Consider the following 27,062-nt stretch of genomic DNA (forward strand, 5'->3'; position numbering starts at 1 on the left):
ACGAGGGTCCCCAGTCCGGGGCCCGCAACGAGGGTCCCCAGTCCCGGCCAAAACATGGAAACACAAAACATAGAAATCAGAACATAGAATGCCCACCCAAATCACACCCTGACCAAACAAAATAGAGACTTAAAACGGTTCTCTAAGGTCAGGGCGTAACAGAACCCCCCCAAAGGTGCGGACTCCGGCCGCAAAACCTGAACCTATAGCGGAGGGTCTGGGTGGGCATCTATCCAGAGGGTCCCTGCACCAGAGGCGCCACCAAAGTGGGGTGAGCCAGAGGTGGAGCGGGGTCTATTCAATTTCGAGTCATACATTATGAACGTGACCAAAATAGCTTTTTACCACCTGAGGAACATTGCCAAGGTGTGGCCGTGTCTCTCTCAGGCTGATACTGAGAGACTCATCCATGATTTTATTACAAGCAGGCTTGACTACTGTAATGCTCTACTGTCTGGTCCACCCAAGAAAGACATTGGTCATCTGCAAAACATATAGAATGCTGCATTACAGGTACTGACCAAGACCAGACGGAGAACACATTACACCGGTTTTAAAGTATCTGCACTGGCTGCCTGTGAGTTTTAGAATACAGTTTAAGAATCTTTTATTGGTTTTTAAATCAACCCACAATTGTGCACCCCAATACATGTGTCGTTAAGACAATAGCAGCTTACAGACGGTAGATGATTAAGGTCACAGTTATGAAAACGTAGGACACTAAAGAGGCCTTTCTACTGACTCTGAAAAACAGCAAAAGAAATATGCCCAGGGTCCCTGCTCATCTGCGTGAACATGACAAAGGCATGTTGCAAGGAGGCATGAGGACTGCAGATGTGGCCAGGGCAATAAATCACAATGTCCGTACTGTGAGACGCCTAAGACAGCGCTACAGGTAGACAGGACGGACAACTGATTGTCCTCGCAGTGGCAGAACATGTGTAACAGCACCTGCACAGGATCGGTACATCCAAACATCACACCTGTGGGACAGGTACAGGATGGCAACAACAACTGCCCGAGTTACACCAGGAACGCATAATCCCTTCATCAGTGCACAGACTGTCCGCAATAGGCTGAGAGAGGCTGGACTGAGGGCTTGTAGGCCAGTTATAAGGCAGTTCCTCACCAGACATCACCGGCAACAACGTTAAACATGGGCACAAACCCACCGTAGCTGGACCAGACAGTACTGGCAAAAAGTGCTCTTTTCTGATGAGTTGCGGTTTTGTCTCACCAGGGGTGATGGTCGGATTTGCATTTATTGTTGAAAGAATGAGCTTTACACCGAGGTTTGTATTCTTGAGCGAGATCGATTTGGAGGTGGAGGGTCCGTCATGGTCTGGGGCGGTGTGTCACAGTATCATTGGACTGAGCTTGTTGTTGCACTCTCAACGCTGTGCGTTACAGGGAAGACATCCTCCCCTCAATCATGTGGTACCCTTCCTGTAGGCTCATCCTGACATGACCCTCCAGCGTGACAATGCCTCCAACAGTACTGCTCGTTCTGTGCATGATTTCCTGCAAGACAGGAATGGCAGTGTTCTGCCATGGCCAGCGAAGAGCCCAGATCTTCGGGGGGTGAGGGCTAGGGCCATTCCCCCCAGAAATGTCCGGGAACTTGCAGGTGCCTTGGTGGAAGAGTGCGGTAACATCTCACAACAAGAATTGGCAAATCTGGTGCAGTCCATGAGAAGGAGATGCACTGTAGTACTTAATGCAGCTGGTGGCCACACCAGATACTGACTGTTACTTTTGATTTTGACCCACCCTTTGTTCAGGGACACATTACCATGTTAAATTTGCTGAAAATAAACGCAGTTGACAGTGAGGGAACATTTAGTTTTTGCTGATTTTATTTGTGACACGTGACAGGCTGCAAGTCCCACCTCTCCCATCTCCTCATTGGTTTTTAGGAGCATATATCCACGTAGGTGATTGAAAGATGAACTGAGTGAACCACACTCCAGTCCAGTTGGTGGGTCGCCGGCCGCACCTTAAAGTTGGTTGCCAACTACCATATAAAGTCCAAAGAAGAAGAAGACTGAAGGAGGAGAGATTGACACGAAACTAACTAGGTTGACCCTTTTATCTGTGGATTATTTGTCGGATTAGAGGACTTTGTGTATTTCAGGTAAAATAACAACCCAATGTTTATATCCCAGGACAAATTAGCTAGCTAAATTACCATGAATGTTTCATGCGTTTCGACCTGTCACCAAATATAGTTGGTTCAGAGTTTGTTTTGATATTTCAACCTGCGTGTCCTGATCAACATGCACGCTATGGCGCACGATGACGCGTGCGGTATAAATGTATAAATAAAGCTTGATTTGATTTGATTTCTCAAACTCGATCCTGCCAATGCACCCTTGTCCCAACCAAGCAAAATCAAATCAAATTGTATTTGTCACATGCACCAAATACAACAGGTGTAGACTTTACAGTGAAATGCTTACTTACAAGCCCAAACAATGCAGTTTTAAGAAAAAAAATGTTAAAGTATTTCCTAAAATAAACTGAAGTAAAAAATAACACATAATTAAGGAGCAGCAATAAAATAACAGTAGCAAGGCTATATACAGGGGGTACCGGTCCAGAGTCAATGTGCGGGGGCACAGGTTAGTCGAGCACCCAAGCTAACGGGCTAAAGTTGGCTAGCTTTCTAGCTAGCTACTTCTAGAAACAAATGAGAGAACACCTCACTGACCATTTTACTCACCATAGCAGAGCTGGTTAGGCTGTTTTCATGTTATCTAGAGCGTTCTTGACTAGCTATTACTTTTTTTGTCTATGTTTGCTGACATTAGTCATATTCAGCGGGTGTTGCACTTTCGTAAATTAATTTGTTATTCTGCGGTCTGGCACACTCAGACGAGAGTGCTCTGAAATCGGAGTAGATAGCATATCTCTTGAGTTCGCAAATTCACTCTGGCTAACTGGATAACAGTCGTTCAAGTTCTTGCTAGCTAACCAAATGACACCTGCATCTCTAGCTGTGTATAGCCACAGAAAAACGATATGAGAGGAAAAAGTCAGTCTCTCACCCACTCCTCCAACAGCATGACATGACTTAGGCTCCGTGTTTTTTTAGCTTGCTACATAGATAGATACACTAGCCTATTAGCCATGTTATGGCTGACTTGTGGTCATTGCCCTTGCTAGTTTGATTGTATTGACATTCCCAGACTTAGTTGCATTTGTCCATTTACTTCCAAAATATTGAGTCATTGAAACTGAAACACTGAATCCCGAATGGAGGCAGCAAACAAAAGCTATGACTTACAACCTGATAGCAATATTTGTTGGACTACCAAGCATTGAACTGCATCCATCTATTCTGCCAATAATGCCTTAGTGTACGTCATGGAATATTGAGTCAAATATAAACTATTTTTAAAGCCTTATATATAGTTGGTATTGTAGCATAAACTGGGAATGTTATACTTGTGTCTGTTTGTTTCATATCTGCAGAAAAGTGAAAACGCTGTCCGTTCCACTTTAAGGTGTCTGCAATAGAATAGAATAAAATTTATGTGGACATTAATATATGCATTTCTATAGCATTAAAAAAAAAATACAATGGTGGGGGAGTGCCAAGATGGAAGCACGGTGGCTTCATAGTCTACAGAGGTTGAACTGGCTGCGAACAGACACTGTAGGTTAGTCCATGTCCTAAAAGGATGGCAATGATGTTAGACATCTGATTGCCAACGGATGTCATTAAACCACCCGATTGCTCTTCCTCTCTCTTCCTCTTCCCCATTTGTACTCTCTTGTCGTTCATTAACTGTCAAGAAGGAAACTTCTTCATTTACACACTATTTAAAGGAAAGGAGTTTCAGTTGTGGTCATACTGTCTGACTCAATCTGCCATGTTGTTCCCTCATTTCATCTGGGCAAAATTATGTATTTCATTATGTGCACGTACAGTATCAATAAGATACTAAGAGAGGGAAGATAGTTTGTCATGTCTGCCTATTGGAAGATAACAAAGGGAGTGGTGTGTAGCATGATGTCTGGACTACATCATCTCTCTCCTCACAACAGAATGATTTCCCAATGAGAAGGGGTGACAAGAAGTAATGAGACACTGGACTTGAAGAAGCCTAGTAATGAGTGGGGTGGACAAAGACACCATCTAACCCATCATCACTATTTCTCATTTTTAAGTTTTTACTTATTTCTCTTATCTTTGCTCACTCAACCGTTCCCATTTCTTACTGTACATTAGAAACCTGAACACCGAAAAGTACATTTCTATGATGTGTTAGTCCTGTGTGGCTCAGCTGGTAGTGCATGGCACTTGCAACACTGTGTTCGATTCCCACAGGGGACTAGTAGAAAAAATATGAAAATGTATGCATTCACTACTGTAAGTCACGGATAAGAGTGTCTGCTAAATATGTCAAATGTGTTATGTCCCATCTGTGGCCCCTACCACAAGTATCTAAATTAGAGGTTGACCGATTAATCGGAATGGCCGATTAATTAGGGACGATTTCAAGTTCTCATAACAATCGGAAATCGGTATTTCTGGACACTGATTTGGCCGATTTTTTAAAATTATTTTTTCACCTTTATTTAATCTTTATTTAACTAGGCAAGTCAGTTAAGAACACATTCTAATTTTCAATGACGGCCTAGGAACGGTGGGTTAACTGCCTTGTTCAGGGGCAGAACAACAGATTTTTACCTTGTCAGCTCGGGGATTCAATCTTGCAACCTTACAGTGATGTAGTCCAACACTCTAACCACCTGATTACATTGCATTCCACGAGGAGCCTGCCTGTTACGCAAATGCAGTAAGCCAAGGTAAGTTGCAAACTAGCATTAAACTTCTGATAAAAAACAATCAATCAATCAATCAATCATAATCACTAGTTAACTACACCTGGTTGATGACAATACTAGTTTATCTAGTGTGTCCTGCGTTGCATATAATCGATGCTGTGCGTATTCGTGAAAAAGGACTGTTGTTGCTCCAATGTGTACCTAACCATAAACATCAATGCCTTTCTTAAAATCAATACACAGAAGTATATATTTTTAAACCTGCATATTTAGCTAAAAGAAATCCAGGTTAGCAGGCAATATTAACCGGGTGAAATTGTGTCACTTCTCTTGCGTTCATTGCACGCAGAGTCAGTGTATATGCAACAGTTTGGACTGCCTAATTTGCCAGAATTTTACATAATTATGACATAACATTGAAGGTTGTGCAATGTAACTTATGGATGCCACCCGGAACGGTTCCGTATTTCACTGAAAGAATAAACGTCTTGTTTTCGAGATGATAGTTTCCAGATTCGACCATATTAATGACCTACGGCTCGTATTTCTGTGTGTTATTATGTTATAACTAAGTCTATGATTTGATAGAGCAGTCTGACTGAGCGGCAGTAGGCACCAGCAGGCTCGTTAGCATTCATTCAAACAGCACTTTCGTGCATTTTGCCAGCAGCTCTTCGTTGTGCTTCAAGCATTGCGCTGTTTATGACTTCAAGCCTATCAACTCCCGAGATTAGGCTGGTGTAACCGATGTGAAATGGCTAGCTAGTTGGCTAATAGCGTTTCAAACGTCACTCGCTCTGAGACTCGGGAGTGGTTGTTCCCCTTGCTCTGCATGGGTAACGCTGCTTTGAGGGTGGCTGTTGTCGATGTGTTCCTGGTTCGAGCCCAGGTAGGAGCGAGGAGAGGGACAGAAGCTATACTGTTACACTGGCAATACTAAAGTGCCTATAAGAACATCCAATAGTCAAAGGTTAATGAAATACAAATGGTATAGAGAGAAATAGTCCTATAATTCCTTTGATAACTACAACCTAAAACTTCTTACCTGGGAATATTGAAGACTCATGTTAAAAGGAACCACCAGCTTTCATATGTTCTCATGTTCTGAGCAAGGAACTGAAACGTTACGATTCTTTCATGGCACATATTGCACTTTTGTTTTTGCATTATTTAAAGCATTGGTCCTCCAATAATCGGTATCGTCGTTGAAAAATCATGATTGGTCTACCTCTAATCTAAATCCCTTTGCCTACACAACTGTCTTTGACTGACAGGTCCCTTTTCAGCCACAGGGCAAGAACACACATGGTTTACACAAGCATAATGCAAACCAGAGAAAGATCATTCACAATGGCACTCCATTCCCTACATAGTGCAGTACTTTTGTAGTGCGCTATATCAGGCATACACTATCAGAAAAAACATGCTATCTAGAACATTAAAGGGTTCTTCAGCTGGTCCTATAAGAGAACCCTTTAAAATCATTTTTTTGGTTCCAGGCTTTTTGGGAACCCAAAAGGGTTCTACCTGGAACCAAAAAGGGTTATCCTATTGGGACAGTAGGGTTGCACATTTTGGAGAATATTCAGAGGTGGAAACTTCCGTGGGAATTAATGGGAATATATGGGAATTAACAGGAATAAATGGAAATATATGCAAATGAATATTAATACGATTTAATAAATGTAGATGTTTTTTGCATTGGACATATTTACCATATCATACGGAGACGGAAACAGAAACCTTTTACCTTATCAAAAGTAGACAATTGCAAATTATGAAATCCTTCCAATAGAAATAAACAAAACTATTTAGTTACGAATTGAACTTTAATTAAATGAGTTGACTCTTCACATGGGATGATTTCACTGAACAACAAAAGAAAGGGAATATTCAATGATTCCCAATGATCCGTCGTATCTTCCAAAAACATTTTCAACATACATCTGTAAAATGAAAGACACTAAAGTCTAGAAACTAAAGATTTGGTTGTCTTCCTCACAGGCTTCCATGTCTTCTCCCTGGACCTCCTCAATGTCCACCTCTTGAACATCAGACTCTGAGGCCTCAACTTCACTGTCACTTTCCAACCTTGTTGAGGATGGCTCGTTGTCAAATTTGCCCAGATGGCCACCAATTTTTCAACCCTTGATGATTGCAATACAGTCTACTTTCTCTATGATTTGCTTGATCTTCACTTGAACTCTGTTGAACTCTGCATCCATCAAATCATCAAATGACTAGATAAAGCATGTCTGGTTGGAGGGGTGTATGCTGGTCGAAGAACATTCAGAAATCTCTTCCAATACACATTGCCTGTGAGCATCAGCGGTGAACCAGTTGCATACACAGCAACTGCGTACAGGTCAAACAAGATATTCATCAGCATTTCTCTGACTGCGTTCCTCCATTTAGTCCAAAAAATGGATTCCAGGAGGACCATGAGCTGTTGCTATCAATAAGGTGTCTGATTCCTCATTTTCACCTCAAATAGAAGGGACTTTTGTCAGAGGTTGCTTGTTGTGAGCGCTGAGGGAACTTTATGCACTTGGCCAGATGATTCTGCATCTTTGTTGCATTCTTCACATTATTTGAAAATGTACACAGCTTTTCATTCTACATTAGCTGCAGTGAAATGTATCACACATCAGATGGTGCCCGTGGCATTTTCCTGTAAAGATTAGATTTTTTAAATAAAAAAACCCTAATACAATTCCATGTACAGATAAATAGTTAAGCAGTTAGATTAAACAACTCCTTTGTAAGATACATTTTTTTTTAAATGAAACATGTATGGAAACAGGTTAATTAACACTCCTTAGTTAGCATGGTAGCAAAAACGAATTAGCAAAAATTGTTAAAAAGTTAGAAATTATTTAAACTCACTTTGCTGTAGGCTACTATTTACTAGTTAACAAAAAATCATGTATGTCATATAAAATATATTCACCCCACTCAGTATTGTAATCAAAACTTACCAGAAAGTGTCAGGACCCGGTTACGAACCTGGGTCTCCGGAGTGAGAAACAGTCACTTAACCAACTGAGCCACGAATAGTCAGCAGAACCCAGAAGATGAGGCAGACACAGCAGTACTTAAGACGGTGTATTTAATAAAGTAAAAAGGAGAAGTCCTTAAATACAAAAATGGCAAATCCAAAAGGTGGTAGGAATAGCACAAAAAAGCCTCAAGAGATACTCAAAAACAAAAACAGAATTCCACAAGAGCATCCACCGGAATCGACAAGAATACACAGAACACTAGGGCTGGGTGCTAACATACAAACACAGAGCACAGAACTGAGGGAAACTAAGGGTTTAAATACAATCAGGGGAAACGAGGCACAGGTGCAAATAATAATGGGGAACAAGGGAAAAAACATAAGGTCAAAAAGCACAATGGGGGCATCTAGTGACCAAAACCCGGAACAACCCTGGCCAAATCCTGACAGAATCCCCCCCCCCTAGGAACGGCTCCTGACGTTCCTACCAGCTCTCTCAGGGTGGAGGGCCCTGAACTGACGAATGAGGTCAGGGTCCAGGATGTCTTTGGCAGGAACCCAGGAGCGCTCCTCGGGACCGTAGCCTTCCCAGTCCACCAGATACTGCCAGGACCGCTGCACCCGGCGGGAATCCAGTATCCGATGGACGGTATAAGCCGGCTGGCCTCCAATGACACGAGGCGGAGGGGGAGGTCTGTCTGCCGGGACAAGGGGAGAAAAAACAGGTTTTAACAATGAAATGTGAAATGTGGGATTAATCTTAAGGGATCTGGGTAAGTGTAGGCGATAAGAAACTGGGTTAACTCTCCTGGCAACCTTGAAGGGACCGATGTATTTTTGGGACAGCTTGCGAGACTCCACCCGTAGAGGTAAGTCTCTTGTGGAGAGCCAGACTCTCTGGCCGGGCGCAGGGTAGGCCCGGGACGGCGACGTCTGTTGGCTTGTTGTTGGTACCTCTGTGAGGAACGCATAAGATTAAGACGGGTCTTCCTCCACATAAGCCGACAGCGTCTGACGAACTTCAAGGCTGAAGGCACTCTGACTTCTGCCTCCTGGTCCGGGAACAATGGAGGAGCATAGCCAAACTGACACTCGTGCGGGGACATACCAGTGGAGGAGGAGCGCAAGGTGTTGTGCGCGTATTCGGCCCAAACAATAAAGGATGACCATGTGGACGGGTTGTCACGAGTCATACATCGGAGGGTGGTTTCCAGCTCTTGATTCATCCTCTCTGTTTGGCCGTTGGACTCCGGATGGTACCCTGAAGATAGACTGGCAGAAGCCCCCATGAGTTGGCAGAAGGCCTTCCAAAACCTTGAGGCGAACTGGGGACCTCTGTCAGAAACCATATCTTGAGGAATGCCGAAGACTCGGAACACATGATTAATTACCAACTCAGCCGTTTCCTTGGCAGAAGGTAACTTAGTCAGAGGGACGAACCTGGCCGCCTTTGAAAACCTGTCGATTATGACTAGGATAATAGTATTGCCATGGGATGGAGGAAGTCCAGTAATAAAGTCCAATGAGATATGGGACCAGGGTCTGTGGGGAACAGGTAAAGGGTGAAGGAGTCCTTGAGGGCGGAGGTGAGAAGATTTGCCCTGGCAGCACACGGGACAGGCATTGACGAAAGTGGCAACGTCTTCTCTTATGGTAGGCCACCAGAACTTACGCTGGATGAACTCCAAGGTGCGACCTACGCCCGGATGACAGGTGAGGCGAGAGGAGTGCCCCCACAGAAGGACCTGAGTCCTCACTGCCTTGGGGACAAACAACCGATTGGCAGGACCTCCTTTCGGGTCCGGTTCGCTAGCTTGAGCACGTCTCACGGTATCCTCAACTTGCCACGAGATCGGAGCCACAATCTTAGCAGCAGGAAGGACAGGCATGTCCGTGTCATCTCGAATGGCAGGAGCGTAGACTCGGGACAGGGCATCCGGTTTGAGATTCTTCGACCCGGGCCGATAGGTGAGGATAAACTGGAATCGATTGAAGAAAAGAGACCATCTAGCTTGTCTAGAGTTCAACCGCTTCGCCTGCTGGATATACTCCAGATTTTTGTGATCCGTAAGCACTTGAAACGGGTGAGAAGCCCCCTCGAGCCAGTGTCTCCATTCCTTCAATGCCATCTTAACCGCTAGGAGTTCACGATCCCCCACATCGTAGTTCCTCTCAGTCGGGGTAAGCCGGTGTGAGAAGAAAGCGCACGGATGAAGCTTCTTGTCTTCACCCCTCTGAGACAGGACAGCTCCAACACCAACCTCTGATGCGTCTACCTCCACCACAAATGGTTCATCCGTAGTCGGTAGTATCAGGATGGGAGCAGAGAGAACGCGCTGCTTGAGTCCTTGGAAGGCCGTCTCAGCTTCTCTTCCCCACAAAAACCTTGCATTGCCACCCTTGGTTAAAGCTGAGAGAGGGGCTGCCACCAAGCTGAAGTTCTTGATGAACTTGCGGTAGAAGTTTGTGAAGCCCAGGAAACGCTGAACTTCCTTAACGGATTTGGGGGTGGGCCAATCCGCTACCGCCCCTACCTTCCTGGGGTCCATTTGGACTCGACCGGGTTCCACTACAAATCCCAGGAATTGTACTCGGGATGAATGGAATTCACATTTTTCCGGCTTAACGTACAGATGGCTGTCCAGGAGGCGTTTGAGTACTTGTCTGACATGCTTAGTGTGTTCTTGAAGGGAGCTCGAAAAGATGAGGATGTCATCCAAGTAAACGAACACAAATATGTTAAGCATATCCCTAAGCACATCGTTTATGAGCGCTTGGAACACCGCTGGGGCGTTGGTCAGGCCGAAGGGCATCACCAAGTATTCATAGTGACCAGTAGGCGTGTTGAAAGCGGTCTTCCACTCGTCACCAGGTCTGATCCGCACAAGATGGTATGCGTTCCGCAGGTCAAGCTTAGTGAAAACAACTGCTTCCTGGAGCAGCTCGAAGGCTGTGGCCATAAGGGGTAGCGGGTAACGGTTACGGACGGTTATGGCATTGAGTCCCCGGTAGTCGATGCAAGGACGTAATCCACCGTCTTTCTTGGCCACAAAGAAAAACCCTGCTCCCGCCGGGGGAGGTGGATGGACGCATGAGGCCTGCTTCCAGAGCGTCCTTGATGTATGTATCCATAGCAGCTCGTTCGGGTGGAGATAGGGAAAAGATCTGACCCCTGGGGGGGCAAGTGCCCGGAAACAGGTCGATGGGGCAATCGTAAGGTCTATGGGGTGGTAGCATTGTGGCCCTCTGTTTGCTAAACACCAGTTTGAGGTCATGGTAACACTCGGGAACTCGGGTCAGGTCGATGGATTCTAAAGACTCGGGAGTAGAACTCGGGGAATTCTGGAAAATACAAGTAGCTTGGCACGTAGGACCCCACTGCTTGATAGTGCCCACAGACCAGTCGATGTGAGGGTTATGGCTGTGAAGCCAGGGGTATCCAAGGACGAGAGGGAACTCGGAACAGGAGATCAAATGAAAGTTCATCAATTCCTGGTGTTGTGAAACTGAAAGTCGCAAGGAGGTAGTGACATGAGTGACAAGTCCAGATCCCAAAGGGCTTCCATCATGGGTTCACTTAGAGATTCAGAGGGAACGCCATTCTCCTTCGCCCAGACACCATCCATGAAGTTACCTGCGGCTCCAGAGTCTACCAAGGCTTGAAGGTGAAGCTTGTGGTTGTCCCAGGAGAGGGTGACTGGAATGAGCAGACGGGAGTTGGACGGATGGGAGGAGGTTATGTTTCCCGTTACAGTTCCCCCCGGTCTGTACGGGACAGAGCGTTTCCCTGGAGCCCGGGACACGTGGAACGGAAATGGCCCGGTTTGCCGCAATATAGACAGCGTCGCTCCCTCATCCGGCGGTCTCTCTCAGCCTGGGAGATGCGTCCAATCTGCATGGGTTCCGATGGAGCCAGCGAGGATAAAGGTGGGGACTCGGAGCTGGGACTGATAGGGGCTAGAGGTCTACGGTTGAGTTCTCTCTCTCTCAGACGCTGGTCAATGCGTGAGGCCAACTTGATCAGGGACTCGAGATTGTCCGGTGGTTCCCGAGTGGCCAGTTCATCTTGGATAGTGTCGGAAAGGCCTTTCAGAAAGCACACCGTGAGCGCCTCGTTGTTCCAGCCACTTGCTGCTGCCACCGTGCGGAACTGGATGGCATAGTCCGTCACGCTGCACCAACCTTGGTGGAGAGTCAGGAGCTGTTTGGCTGAGTCAGAACCACTGCTTGGGCCTTGAAACACTCGTTTGAATTCCTCAGCAAAGGCAGAGTAGCTGGCACAGCAGGAACTATGGGCATCCCACACAGCAGTAGCCCAGGCCAGGGCTTTTTCCGACAGCAGGGTGATGATATAAGCGATCTTAGACCGGTCGGTGGGAAACGACGAGGGTTGTAGCTCAAAGGAGAGAGAACATTGGGTGAGAAACCCTTTACAAGCACTTGGATCACCTGAGAACCGTTGGGGAGGTGGAAGACGAGGTTCAGCCAGGGGGTTAACTGCCATGGGTACGTGAATCTGAGGTACTGGGACGGGAACTGTTGCCGGGGTAAGACGATCAGATATTTGCTTAATGGAAGTCAGCATCTCCGACAGAAGATGACAATGTCTAGCCATTAAGGCCTCTTGCTGAACCAGGGCGGCTTCGTGGCGTTGGACAGTCTCCTGGTGGTGGGACAGCATGGCAAAAAGGTCCTGGGAACTGGCTGCCTCTGGGTTCATTTTTGGCTCTGTGTTTCTGTCAGGACCCGGTTACGAACCTGGGTCTCCGGAGTGAGAAACAGTCACTTAACCAACTGAGCCACGAATAGTCAGCAGAACCCAGAAGATGAGGCAGACACAGCAGTACTTAAGACGGTGTATTTAATAAAGTAAAAAGGAGAAGTCCTTAAATACAAAAATGGCAAATCCAAAAGGTGGTAGGAATAGCACAAAAAAGCCTCAAGAGATACTCAAAAACAAAAACAGAATTCCACAAGAGCATCCACCGGAATCGACAAGAATACACAGAACACTAGGGCTGGGTGCTAACATACAAACACAGAGCACAGAACTGAGGGAAACTAAGGGTTTAAATACAATCAGGGAAAACGAGGCACAGGTGCAAATAATAATGGGGAACAAGGGAAAAAACATAAGGTCAAAAAGCACAATGGGGGCATCTAGTGACCAAAACCCGGAACAACCCTGGCCAAATCCTGACAGAAAGCATGTAGTCCTTGGCTCAAACAATGATGGAAGAATGCACTGTGCATGCAGAGGGTTGCAATTCCATTGAATTGGGGATAGTTTAACCACAATATGCCACAAGACCTAGAATTTCCTTATGTGTATCCCACAAAAAGAGGTTCACTGTTATAAGCTAACTTTTTTGATGAATTTAAGCAAAATTCCCCGGCTTAACTTCCCATGGAAAATTTACTGAAAAATTACGGAAATTTACTGGAAAGTTTCCGACCCTTTGCAACCCTAGGGGACAGCCCAAAACAACTTTTGAAACTTTTTTTTCTAAGAGTGCATGGTACCATTTGGGATGTACAGTCGGGCAAAAAAGGTATTTAGTCAGCCACCAATTGTGCAAGTTCTCCCACTTAAAAAGATGAGAGAGGCCTGTAATTTTCATAATAGGTACACTTCAACTACGACAGACAAAATTAGAAGAAAAAAAATCCAGAAAATCACATTGTAGCATTTTTTATGAATTTATGTGCAAATTATGGTGGAAAATAAGTATTTGATCAATAACAAAAGTTTATCTCAATACTTTCTTTTATAAACTTTGTTGGCAATGACAGAGGCCAACGTTTTCTGTAAGTCTTCACAAGGTTTTCACACACTATTGCTGGTATTTTGGCCCTTTCCTCCATGCAGATCTCCTCTAGAGCAGTGATGTTTTTGGACTGTTGCTTTCAACTCCCTCCAAAAAAAAATTCTATGGGGTTGAGATCTGGAGACTGGCTAGGCCACTCCAGGACCTTGAAATGCTTCTTACGAAGCCACTCCTTCATTGCCCGGGCGGTGTGTTTGGGATCATTGTCATGCTGAAAGACCCAGCCATGTTTAATCTTCAATGCCCTTGCTGATGGAAGGAGGTTTTCACTCAAAATCTCACGATACATGGCCCCATTCATTCTTTCCTTTACACAGATCAGTCGTCCTGGTCCCTTTGCAGAAAAACAGCCCCAAAGCATGATGTTTCCACCCCCATGCTTCACAGTAGGTATGGTGTTCTTTGGATGCAACTCAGCATTCTTTGTCCTCCAAACACGACGAGTTGAGTTTTTACCAAAAAGTTATATTTTGGTTTCATCTGACCATATGACATTCTCCCAATCTTCTTCTGGATCATCCAAATGCTCTCTAGCAAACTTCAGACGGGCCTGGACATGTACTGGCTTAAGCAGGGGGACACGTCTGGCATTGCAGGATTTGAGTCCCTGGCGGCGTTGTGTGTTACTGATGGTATGCTTTGCTACTTTGGACCCAGCTCTCTGCAGATCATTCACTAGGTCCCCCCGTGTGGTTCTGGGATTTTTGCTCACCGTTCTTGTGATCATTTTGACCCCATGGGGTGAGATCTTGCGTGGAGCCCCAGATCGAGGGAGATTATCAGTGGTCTTGTATGTCTTCCATTTCCTAATAATTGCTCCCACAGTTGATTTCTTCAAACCAAGCTGCTTACCTATTGCAGATTCAGTCTTCCCAGCCTGATGCAGGTCTACAATTTTGTTTCTGGTGTCCTTTGACAGCTCTTTGGTCTTGGCCATAGTGGAGTTTGGAGTGTGACTGTTTGAGGTTGTGGACAGGTGTCTTTTATACTGATAACAAGTTCAAACAGGTGCCATTAATACAGGTAACGAGTGGAGAACAGAGGAGCCTCTCAAAGAAGAAGTTACAGGTCTGTGAGAGCCGGAAATCTTGCTTGTTTGTAGGTGACCAAATACTTATTTTCCGCCATAATTTGCATATAAATTCATTAAAATACTACAATGTGATTTTCTGGATTTTTTTCTCATTTTGTCTGTCATAGGTACACTTCAACTATGATGACAATTACAGGCCTCTCGTCTTTTTAAGTGGGAGAACTTGCACAATTGGTGGTTGACTAAATACTTTTTTGCCCCACTGTATCCTAACTGGCCCGAGTGTAGTGTATGAGAGCAGACAGTGGAGGGGCCGCTGGTCTCGACAACCTCTGTTAAGGTGGCTCCCCAGGGCCAGTCTAACATCTCCTCTTTCTGGGCTTTTGTCCCTGATGCCCAGTAGTTCTTATCGCCACTTTTGCTCCTCATACACCCTGCCCATTGCTCACTGAAAAAATTTCACATGCTGCTCGTTAATGTAGCCCAATCAAGCACTATGGACAAAGCACATTTTCTAGCAGTGTGTGTGTGTGTGTGTGTGTGTGTGTGTGTGTGTGTGTGTGTGTGTGTGTGTGTGTGTGTGTGTGTGTGTGTGTGTGTGTGTGTGTGTGTGTGTGTGTGTGTGTGTTTGTCTGTGTGTCATCTGACAGAGCATGGTGCTTGCAACGCCAAGTTCCCACGGGGGACCTGTACGGAAAAAAAGTATGAAAATGTATTCACTCACTAGTGTAAGTCGCTCTGGATAAGAGGTGGAGGTGCAGAGTCATAATTACGTGACCATATTCTACAGGTCAAGAATACATGCTTCCATGTCCAATATCACAGTAACGGTTGTGGGCAGAGTCATTCCCGTGGTGCTCCGCTCCCTCCGCCTGCCAGCTTTAAAACCAGGTCAGTCTGGATTGTTTACCAAGGCATTTTTACACCCCGGAACAGTACAGAGCGCTGAACACAGTAGGAGCAAATGGCCTCTCTTATCGGCAGCGCTGGGGGGGGCTTGTCATAACACACTGTCCCCCGGCCAGCGGCCTGGCTGCCGACTGCCTGACCACTGCCACATGGCCCATGGCTATCCAGGACACACATCGATACACCAGCTCTATACAAACCTCTACATCAAGACCCCAATGTAAACATACTACAACAACACCCAAAACCTCAGCCCATCAATCAAATTATACAGTCTATAAATATCCATCATCAACTGCACAGTGGACACTAAAGAATCATTGGTCGCATTGTGCAATGTGTCCCTATTAATACCTATATATTTATATGGCTGCTACATAGGCAGGTACAGTGTAATTACAGTGTAGGTGCACATAGTCCCTACATCACAAAGCAGCACCAGCAGTATTAGAATGGAAGGTGGGACACGGCTGTTATGTACTTGAGGAAAAGGCTCTTTGCTTTACGTTGCTGGGGTAAAAGTCCACCTACAGTACAGGACCGTATGTGCAAACCCCACACCAAAGACAAAACACAGCAGGGCATTTCCATGTAAAAGAACCAATGAGCACCAACGTGAAGTTCATAGAACCATTTGGGTGTCAAATGAAAGCTAAGAGTCTATGTTTTGTGGAAATGAAGGAAACCATTTTCCATCTTAAAAACTGGGCATAAGTGAAGGCTTTGATTTCTTGATAAGCAGATGAAAAACTTTGAAATCAAGGGTTTTTGTTTGGAATATATTTTTTTAAGTGAAAAAAATGAGTCAAAGCATAATTATGTTACCGTGGAATTTCCCAGTATCAATTACTGCAAAAGTAAATAGTTTGACAAATATTAGGCTACTGTACGTAGGTGGCAAGTATTCCCTCTTTAACAAGGTCCTTGCTTCAGAGGTCAGAGGTGAAACCATTTACAACTGCTGGAGGGGGCCAAGGAGCAGAGCATCATAATTCACACAACAGTCCCCAGAGTAAATAGCAGGAAGGTGTAATAACTCATCCACACACCAAACAGGCAGTGTTTCCTCTGTAACCCTGCCAACTTCCCCCCACAGGCAGCCCATTCACCCACTAACACTGTTCAACATCATATCTATAGGCTATAACCTAACGACAAAAGAAACCGATACACACAGGAATCCACCAACAAAATGAGCAAATCCCCCAAAATATGATCTAATATTGGGCTGTATTGTACTGCACAGTACTCCACTGTGCTCTGCTATATATCCATAATTATGCATCTCTGTGTAGTACAGATCAGGGACCCATGATGTCATTCTGGAGATTGGGCCCCAGAGCTTAACAAAAGTTCACATCGAGCTAAAAGTAGAAAGAAGGAAAGAAGGAAAGAAGGAAAAACACACAAGAGAAAGCCACCAAGGCGCTGTGTGTGTATATATGGGCGTATGGGTTTATGAGTGTGTGTCTTTCTGAGACTCTGTGTGCGTGAGCCATGTATTTTCATTATTATTACTGACTTGGGAAAATTGGATTCATCTTTCAATTGTAAAAAACAAAACAAAAAAAACATATGGCCTATAGAGGTAAATGTAGTCATTAAATGTTCGCAAACTGAACAGACTATTTAAAAGCATCACAATTCTGGCGTAATCCGTCATCATCTAATATCTCGTAGTAAAATCAACAACTTTTAGCGTTATGCTGATGCTGGATTTTTTTCCTTTTAGCGGCATAGACGTGCTCTTCATTTTTTGCCAAAAAAGCACTCAAGATAATCATCAACGAACACAACATTTCAATGATATCTTACATGGAATCTACACTGAGTAATACGTGGTATTAGTTTTAATTAAATTAATCAACTACAATGCTTGTTAGGGAAAAAAACAGGGGGCGGGGAAAAGGGTGAGGTTGAAGAAGAGGGAGAGAAATGCATTCACACCTATCATCTAATTATACAACATTAATCACATTAACGGTGGAACTGATTGCCAGGGTCCAGGCCTTGCTGCTCCTCCGTGTGGCTTTGTTATTGCAGTGGAGTCTTAGCCTGCCTGCTCTGTGCTGATAACAACTCTAATCGCACTTGGCAATCTCTATCTGCACTGGAGATCGGGCCCCAGGGCTTATCAAAAGTTCACATCGAGCTAAAAGCAGAACAAAGAAGGAAAAACACACAAGAGAAAGCCACTAAGGCGCTGTGTGTGTATAAATGGGCGTATGGGTTTACGAGTGTGTGTATGAGACTGTGTGTGTGATCCATGTATTATTATAATGTTTTACTGGCCTGGGAAGATTGGATTCATCTTTCAATAGTACAACAAAATGTAATATGACCTATAGAGGTAAAAGTGTATGTAAGACCTCCATTCAAAATAGAACAGGGTTACATCCAAACTGTTTAATTTATTTTATATAAAATCTCAATTCAAAAACCCCCTAGATGCATAAATACACTTTCAGAGCAACTGCCATTGTCTAAAGAGATGAGGTCAATGTTAATTCAGAGATGTCTGAACCTACAGATGTGACTTTGTGGTTTCTATAGGCGGCCATGCATTATTCATGGTGACCTCTGAGCTTTATCAGTGATGTCATTTTTTATTTTTTTTATTTTACCTTTATTTTACTAGGCAAGTCAGTTAAGAACAAATTCTTATTTTCAATGACGGCCTAGGAACAGTGGTTTAACTGCCTGTTCAGAGGCAGAATGACAGATTTGTACCTTGTCAGCTCGGAGATTCGAACTTGCAACCTTTAAAGTCCAACGCTCTAACCACTAGGCTACCCTGCCGCCCCGTCATGAGGGCAGAGCTGCAGAGAATGCTGCTGTATCTGTGGATCTGACTGAGCTTATCTATCAGTGATCAGCAGGCAGCCTTATCAGCCCTGCACATCTCAGAGAGGGCGAGCTGTCTGCTTTCAAACCTACAATCTATCATTTCTGTATTCCTGGATTTTTTTTCCACTATGCCTTATCAGGCCTGCTATCCTTATTTCTGGCCTTATCTGCTTCTCCCGTTTTTTTATTTTTTTTATCAAAAGATACACCCAGCTAGTCCCAAACAACAACACAAACACGACAAAGATGAGAATGCAGCAGCCAAATGTAATTATAATGCAAGCTCAATCCCAATCGCCTCCATCTGTCTCACACTATCGGGGGAGCGATCACCGCCCTGCTTATCCTGTCTCCATCTCAACTGCCAAAATATAAGCCCTGAGATCCGGACCCAGTGCCCCATTCATATCTTTCCATCGAGGAGGAATGGATAATCAGTTTGAGAGATCTTCACCATTGGGAGAATTACGCACAAAAGACGTAGACAAATATCTACCCTGAGTTGAGGCTTCCATAATGCTGGACACATCTGTTTTTGGTCCAGCATTCCAAATGCCACCACCGCCCAGTAAGTGTGCTATAACCACAACACAGTAATGAATTAAAATATGGGCTAGTACAGAGAAGCAAGCTTGTGATGCTTATGGAACAATATGGTAGACGTAATCAAACTCCAAGTCCTTATCACTACTCCTCCTACATTAAAATGTCTGCCAAGACACAAGAGAATCATGGGACTTCTGTGTCACATCAAGAAGCCAGGAAGCATGATGGTGTAAGCACTGATAAAGACAAAGGCCATGACACCCCTGATATGCTTACAGCTTAGATTTATCCTCTCCAGTGTCTGGACTATATCCACAGTCCATGTGAGACTGATGGGTGATCAATTGGAAGACCACTATGGGAAAATATTAAGTAAAGGAAATAACTTTTTTATATTATTATTATTTACATTACTGCTAGCCAACAGAACAATCATCCTCTTCATTAATAACATAACATGTGAAGAGGATTTTTCTTTTTCATAATAATAACATAGTAACACTAGCCTACAAAAATGCTTCCATACTTAGTCAAATACTTTTAAAAACCTATATCTCTCATGTAGCCTTTTCAAGTGGCTGCTTTGAAGATGGCATGTTGCAGAGAGTCCATTTGGGAAGTTGGAGAGTCCATTTGGGTAGATAGCATGACCGCCCAATGGTGTGCCTTTTACTAGAAGCATCTTTATGGGCACTTTATGCATAACCTTATCATGTGATTTCTCTTTCGTTTTAAGAGTTACTCTCTGCTTTATGTTTTAGCAACCCTTTCAAACTCAACCTCCAAGATATTGCTACTGTGCTTATCGGACCAAGGCATCTCTTCTGCATGAAGAACTGAAAGAGGGCCTGGCACCAGAGCAAAACGCAGTAGGCAGCCAGGGAGTGAGTGTGTGTTTGAGAGAGACCTTTTAAATAAACGCCTATGCATTAAAGAGTTAAAAGGATAGATGAAAAAAGATCCAATTGTAACCCACTATCAGAATGCGAGATCAGCAAGCGCGCTATCTGACGCCCCATCTCTGGAAAGAGAACTGAAAAGCCGGGGGAAATGCAACGCCAGCCTCAGTGCAGCTTCAGACAGAAAACAAATAAAAAAAGATCCAATTTTAATCTTTATCTCGGTTGCGATCGGATCGCAGTTTATCTGCGTTCACATCGCCTTTTTCAGAGAACAGTGACGTTTCCACAACATAATTAAACAGGAAACCACTGTTACAGTTCAGTTGCCAATGGACAAAACGTTTTTAAAAGAGCAAGCAAATTCAACGTTTTATTAAGCCTAGGGGCCTATATTGCAACTAAATAAAGTTGGGTAGAGACTGCAAGTTTGTCTACATGGCCCTAACTAAGTACACCCAATGTTTAAACCCACTGTGACAAACTGCATAAACCATTTATTTTTTATTTTTGCCTAACCTACATATAAAACAATTATAGCGTTCACATGATGTTCACATTGTTACTTCAAAACAATATTTGATTGCACACTCACTGTGGACAGTGGAGCAGGATATCGCCGAAAACATTGCTTACACTGAGATGTACTTTACATCACATTTAAAATGATAGATTATTTTGAATACATGTGCTCTAGTAGGCCTACTAAGCATTTATAACAGTAGCATTTAAAACAGTAGCATTTATAACATGTGCTCGATATTAGGCTAGTTGACTAGCCTATATTTTAAATGTATTTGAGTCAGTATGCTATAAATTGAAACTGTTGGCTACCCTACATCAAATGTAGGCGAAAAAGAATGCACATTTCCACAAAATTATTATAAACATAGTCGCATGGCCTAATCGCATTTTTATATTAGTTGGCATGTCATTTATAGAAATATTATTTTGGTCACTGCTAAATGTCACAAACCTATTCCAACTGTCAAAGTATATACAGTATGTTCGCAATGAACCACCTTTAATAAAGATCAATGTGAACTTATTATTTTCCTTACGTTTGATCTGCCGGGGTTTGCTCTGCTTTCTTCGGGACATGTCTTTCTCCTGCTCTTGGTCCGCTGAAGTGATCTTCCTAGGAAGAACTAGCACTGAAACACTGATCGATCTCCAGCCGGAGATATCCGTATGACCTGCACTTTGATATTCTTTGACACACGAGGGCTACCTGTGGCCAAGTACGCTTTAGTTACTTTTCAATATCTTCCCAGATGTGCGGTCTTCTCTTTTCCCTTCCTCCTCTTCCTTGTGAGGTCTTAACTGTCACCTACGGGATGCCAGTGACTGCAGTTGTATCGCTATAAGTATTCTATAAAATGTTGCCGCGATAGAGGTCAATGTAGCCTATAACTGTTTTCGTTTTCCCTTTGTTTTTCCCTAGTCCGCCCAACACTCGAGTACCGGCGGGCACTTTTCAATGGAGAGCGAGCGTTACATTAAACATTACAGCTGATATGCAGAGCCGACACGCCCCTCTAACGCCCCCTGCGTCTGACGTAGGGCTAACGTGTCCGTTATGGGTGGGTTTTTTTCTGTGAATTGTAGGCCCCAAAATTCTTCAATCAACCTACTTTATTTGTATTAATTGATAACGTTTGTTTTGACTCGAAACTTTTCTAAAATGGTCGAAATTCAGCATAATACAGTATTGGTATGCTGTATTAGATCTGTATAATGTGCAAACTATAAGGTAGTCTGATAGTTAATCTTTTGGAATTAACCCACACTTACTTGACTCCTGAAAACGTCAAGTTTAAAGATGACAGGCAGCTATGATATAATTAGAAAGACAATTGATGAGAAAATGAAGACATGGAAATCTTGCATAAGGAAATCTTTGGTGCATGTAAATGCAATATCATAGGTAATGTGCAACATTTTTAATTTTATGCAATTCAATTTAATTCAAGACAAATTAAAAATGTGATTGGATTAGTCTTAGGTAACTGGTGGGTGCTAAGCATGCTGTTGTTTTCCTGTAATTCTTAGTGGAAATAAAAAGTTTTACCTGGAAAACCTAGAACATTGTTCAAGCTTCCTGCCATCGAGGACCTCTATTCCAGGTGGTGTCAGAGGACGGCCCTAAAAATTGTCAGACTCCAGCCACCCTAGTCATAGACTGTTCTCTCTGCTACCGCACGGCAAGCGGTACCGGAGCGCCAAGTCTAGGTCCAAAAGACTTCTTAACAGCTTCTACCCCCAAGCCATAAGACTCCTGAACAGCTAATCCAATGGCTACCCAGACTATTTGCATTGACCCCCCCCCCCCCCCCACACACCCCCCTCAACTCTTTTACGCTGCTGCTACTCTCTGTTTATTATCTATGCATAGTCACTTTAACTCTACCTACATGTACATATTACCTCAATTACCTCGACTAACCGGTACCCCCGCACATTAACTCTGTACCGGTACCCCCTGTATATAGCCTCACTACTGTTATTTTACTGCTGCTCTCTGATTTTTTACTTATATATTCTTTACTTAACACTTCTTTTTATTAAAACTGCATTGTTGGTTAAGGGCTTGTAATTAAGCATTTCACTGTAAGGTCTACAACTACACCTGTTGTATTCAGCGCATGTGACAAATACAATTTGATTTGATTAGATTTATGTTGTCATTAGAAAATATAGCTTCAAATAATGTATGTTGCTCTATCCTGGTATATCATTAATGGAGAACATATGTATCCGACTGTATATATCAAGTAGCCTACTATTTGTATAGGAAAATGTTATGCATTTGCTCCATTGTTTACATTTTTGTTGTTAGCTCACTCTTTTAGGGCATGCACAAACTGAGGAGTGTCACTTTAAAATAGTCACATCACTATTTATACTACCAAAATGAAACCAAGTGATAGATTGTTGGTGTGCAATGTATATTCTCAATAGTTTAAGCGTTTTTATTCAGTTTAATATTTTTACAAACATTCCAGGAATTTGTAACAATATCAATCTTAAGTAGGCATCAACTGAGTGTACAAATCACAAGCAACCAAAACAATAGCACACAAGACAAATGTTTAAGTCAAATTCACTGCTGCCATCTAGTGACAGTGAAAATCTTGTGCAGTAGAAAAAGGCTGGTGTGTAACAGCACGGTAGCTGTTATGTTGTGTCCACATATGAGTTTGTCTTGATGATGTACAGAAATTGAGACTATACTGTCACATGTGATAATGTGATACACACAGATCATGCTTGTCTTTGAAGATCTTAGAACATAATTTGATACTTACTTCATAGTTGCAAGTTCAAATCCCCGAGCTGACAAGGTACAAAATCTGTCGTTCTGCCCCTGAACAGGCAGTTAATCCACTGTTTCTAGGCCGTCATTGAAAATAAGAATTTGTTCTTAACTGACTTGCCTAGTTAAATAAAGGTAAAATAAATAAAAAATGTTAAAAAAATACACACAACATCCCACGTTGCCATTTGAATTTAAGACAGTCATGGGAAATTATACTTGCAAGACCGAGCAGTAACACTACACAATACGTAGCTCTACTTGTGTAGTAATGCTGTTATTGTAACAACATTATCTGGTCATATCATGTGGTAATTACTATGTAATAACATGTTACTACTTTAGAATGACATGAAAAAGCTGTTTGAGAGTGAGTGAATTATACTATGATACCATGATGTGTATGTGTGTGTGTGTGTGTGTGTGTGTGTGTGTGTGTGTGTGTGTGTGTGTGTGTGTGTGTGTGTGTGTGTGTGTGTGTGTGTGTGTGTGTGTGTGTGTGTGTGTGTGTGTGTGCGTGTGCCTACTTATTTGTTTAGTACTTGTATGCATGTGCTTACATAGTGTGTTTAATACTTATAAGGATTCAAAGCTTTAAGAGGTATTCATTGTCCTTAGCAGGGTAAGGATTCAAAGCTTTAAAAGGTATTCATTGTCCTTAGCAGGGGGTGCCAGGTCTCTGTAAGTCCTCCCAGACTCGCAGCAGGTCACTCACATGGTCCATTTCGGTAGTGATGACAGTAGAGTAGTAACAGCGATTATGAGTGTAGGGCATGGAAAGCTTGAAGAGGGAAGAGTTAGGTGGGTAACTGGCTGCAATCCCTAAATGGCTCAGACACATACCCAGGTAGGCATCCTCTAAAAATATGGCACGGACTTGTTTGGATGCTTCCACTATCTTCTCAGGAAGATCTATGGAAAATACATAACCATTTCCCAAAAGGTAGGGAGGGAATTTGGTACTGGGGTAAACCTTATTGGGAATGTACCACTTTGAGGTGCGGTCTCTCACCACTTGTGTGTTTTGGCTGAACTTCCCAGTGATGTAGTTGTGCTTTGGTGTAGTTGGGTCTATCAGCATGTTGACCAGGTTGTGTACATTGAGGAACATGTCAGAGTCGATCTTCATGGCGAAGGAGGCGCTGGGGCAGCGAGAGGCCAGCCACTCCAGCATCACCATGGTCTTGATGGTCAGGTTGAAGTAGCTGTCCTGGAAGTCACTCTGCAGTATGTCATGGTACTGCTGGTTCTCAAGCAGCACCTCCTCCTGCATCCTCTCTGCCTCCGCTCCACTGGGCAGGCCCAACAGGAAGAACAGACGCACAGCCCGTCCCAGAACCAGGCTCTCCTTACCCCAAGTCTTCCGGATATCCTCCCGGGCTACCAGATTACCAGGAGCTACTGGCACCATCAGAAGCAGGAAGGGGCTGCGGTCCTGGCACTCATGAGGCTCATCCAGGACAAACTTATATTTCTGTGGGTATGCTACATTGTATGGTGAAAAAAACTCCCCCTTATTTCCATTGATATAAGAGAGAGGAGTTAGATCCTGGCCTCCTAGCAGCCAGAGTGGGGTCTGGCTTATATGAAGAGTGAAGAGGGTGGTTACGTAGAAGATCACCAGGATCCCCACAGCCAGGAGGAGCACAAAACACCTCCGATGGAGAAACCTCATGCATTGACATGTTCCACTGTCTTCTGTTTTTTTACTGAAAGTAATGGGGAGATTTTAAAAGAGAGGAACAGGTCAAGGTGCTAAATTATTTTACTTTTATTGTTTAATTTATTTGAACAACATGATATAAAAAATAATAATATTAATAGAAGACCATGTTCAATATATCACTAAGTCCACTATAAATACATTACTTGTAAGACAGTCTTGTGAAGACTTTTAAGAACACAAAGCCAATGATATAAGTCAGAATGCATTTACCTGTTACCACTTGTTCCACTGATATTCAAGTGTTGAAGTTCCATTGATAACAGCTTTCTTTGACCTGGTCAGCCAGACACGGCCTGCCCTTCAAACTTGTTGTGATTTATACTGGTCATACAGTATGTTGCAGCAGTCTCTGACAAAATCCTAATCCAGACAGCATTACGTGTGATGTTATATATATAGTGGCACGGCAGCATGCATGAAGTGGCGCTGGGTATAGTTAAGAGCCTTATACTTAAATCATGGTGCCAATAAACTATACAACTAAAAATAGCACTATCTGGTCTCGTAACATTTCCAACAGAGAACACTAGAAAAAGACAGTCAAAGTCATTCAGGATTAGTACACTACCCCAAAGGATATTGAGCATTGCTATGAACACCAGCTGGTCAAAAAACTGACATAAGGTTATAAGAACAAAGCTGGCTTATACTGCAAATCTGCAGTGAGATACAGGTCAGTGCTTCACTAAAGGACAAAACCCAAGTAAAGAGGTGTATTATTGTCAAAAGAGTCAAAGACTCTTACTTTAATGTAACTTATTTGTCCCTTCATGTATCACTGGACAATATCACCTTGAAATACAGTTGCCAACTCTGACCAAGCTCACTCCAGCAAACATATGTTCTTATTTGTTTTTACATCCTTCTTTTAAAGCCCTTTTAAAGCCCTTGACAACTTAGGTATCCCTGAATAGCCTTACTAAGCGTGTTGTTCAAAGACCGTTGTTTTGTGAGTTGGGCTGTAGGCTGTTAGTGTCACGTTCGTTGGAATAATTATCGGACCAAGCTGCAGCGTGATATGATTTCCACATATTATTTATTAGAAACGCACAATACATCAAAGAAAGAACAAAACAAACAACGAACCGTAACTAAGAGGTGTAACATACACTAACTCAAAACAATATCCCGTAAAACACCGGTCAAAAAAATGCTACTTAAATATGATCCCCAATTGGGAATCAGACCAAACACCAACATAGAAACATAGAAAAACTCAATTAGAACCCCACATAGAAAATAACTAGAAAATCCCGCAGTCGCGCCCTGACCTACTCTAACATAGAAAATACGGGCTCTCTATGGTCAGGATGTGACAGTACCCCCCCCCCCCAAAAAAAAGGTGCGGACTCCGGCCGCAAAACCTGAAACCAAAAGGGAGGGTTAGGGGCGTGTCTAGTGTCAGCTCTGGTGCGGGGCGAAGTACCCGCTCATCCTGCGGATCCGCCAGCATCGGGGGCAGCTCTGGTGTGGGCCGAAGAACCCGCTCATCCCGTGGATCCAGTCATGGACCCAGGCTGAACACTCTGCCTGGACTGGACCTTGGTATCAAGGAAGGCTCCTGCCATGGAGCGGGACTGGACACCAGATCTGGACATCGGTGCAGAGGAAGGCTCCTGCCATGGAGCAGGACTGGACGCCGTATCTGGACTGAGCACCGACGCAGGAGAAGGCTCCGGCCATGGAGCTGGACCGGACGCCGTGGCTGGACTGGGCATCGGCGCAGGGGAAGGCTCCCGCCATGGAGCGGGACTGGACGCTGTGCCTGGACTGGGCACCAACGCAGAAGAAGACTCTGGCCTGGGAGCTGGACTGGACGCCGTGCTTAGACTGGGCAACGGTGCAGGGGAAGACTCCGGCCATGGAGCTGGAGATTCCGGACCGTTGACTGTCGCAGGAGGTTCCAGACCGGGGACCTTCGCCGGAAGCCCTGGACTGGGGAGGCGCACTGGAGGCCTGATGCGTGGGGCCGGCACAGGTGGCCCCGGACTGGTGACACGCACCTCAGTGAGAGTGCGAGGAGCAGGCACAGGTGGCCCCGGACTGGTGACACGTACCTCAGGGAGAGTGCGAGGAGCAGGCACAGGACGTACCTGACTGGGAAGGCGCACTTGAGGGAGGGTGCGAGGAGCGGGCACAGGACGTACTGGTCTGTGCCGGAAT

General features: G+C 44.0%; 2 protein-coding genes across 2 annotated transcripts in view; both read right to left on the reverse strand.

The window, feature by feature from the left end:
• Nucleotides 1-21,345, reverse strand: part of zfpm1 (zinc finger protein, FOG family member 1) — a 103,719-nt gene extending 82,374 nt beyond the window's left edge. The window contains exon 1 of the mRNA XM_064952021.1: nucleotides 20,919-21,345. Coding sequence (XP_064808093.1) covers nucleotides 20,919-20,958 — 40 coding nt within the window. The 5' untranslated portion in view covers nucleotides 20,959-21,345. The remainder of the gene's footprint in view (nucleotides 1-20,918) is intronic.
• A 2,486-nt stretch (nucleotides 21,346-23,831) lies between these two features.
• On the reverse strand, nucleotides 23,832-26,390 carry LOC135525020 (beta-1,3-galactosyltransferase 2-like). Its single transcript, XM_064952801.1, has 2 exons — nucleotides 26,326-26,390; nucleotides 23,832-24,882 (listed from the first exon to the last, which is right to left on the reverse strand). The coding sequence occupies exons 1-2, from the start codon at nucleotides 26,388-26,390 to the stop codon at nucleotides 23,832-23,834; spliced, it is 1,116 nt and encodes a 371-aa protein (XP_064808873.1).
• Between the last annotated feature and the right edge of the window lie 672 nt (nucleotides 26,391-27,062).

This window comes from Oncorhynchus masou, chromosome 31 (genome assembly GCF_036934945.1).
Source record: "Oncorhynchus masou masou isolate Uvic2021 chromosome 31, UVic_Omas_1.1, whole genome shotgun sequence".
NCBI lineage: Eukaryota > Metazoa > Chordata > Actinopteri > Salmoniformes > Salmonidae > Oncorhynchus > Oncorhynchus masou.

Excerpts from the sequence above, each read along its gene's own strand:
- LOC135525020 (XM_064952801.1), bottom strand. The coding sequence starts at position 26,390 with ATGAGCGGGTTCTTCGGCCCACACCAGAGCTGCCCCCGATGCTGGCGG. Across the intron at positions 24,883-26,325 it reads CGGATCCGCAGGATGAGCGG|TAAAAAAACAGAAGACAGTG; the intron begins GTACTTCGCCCC and ends CATTACTTTCAG.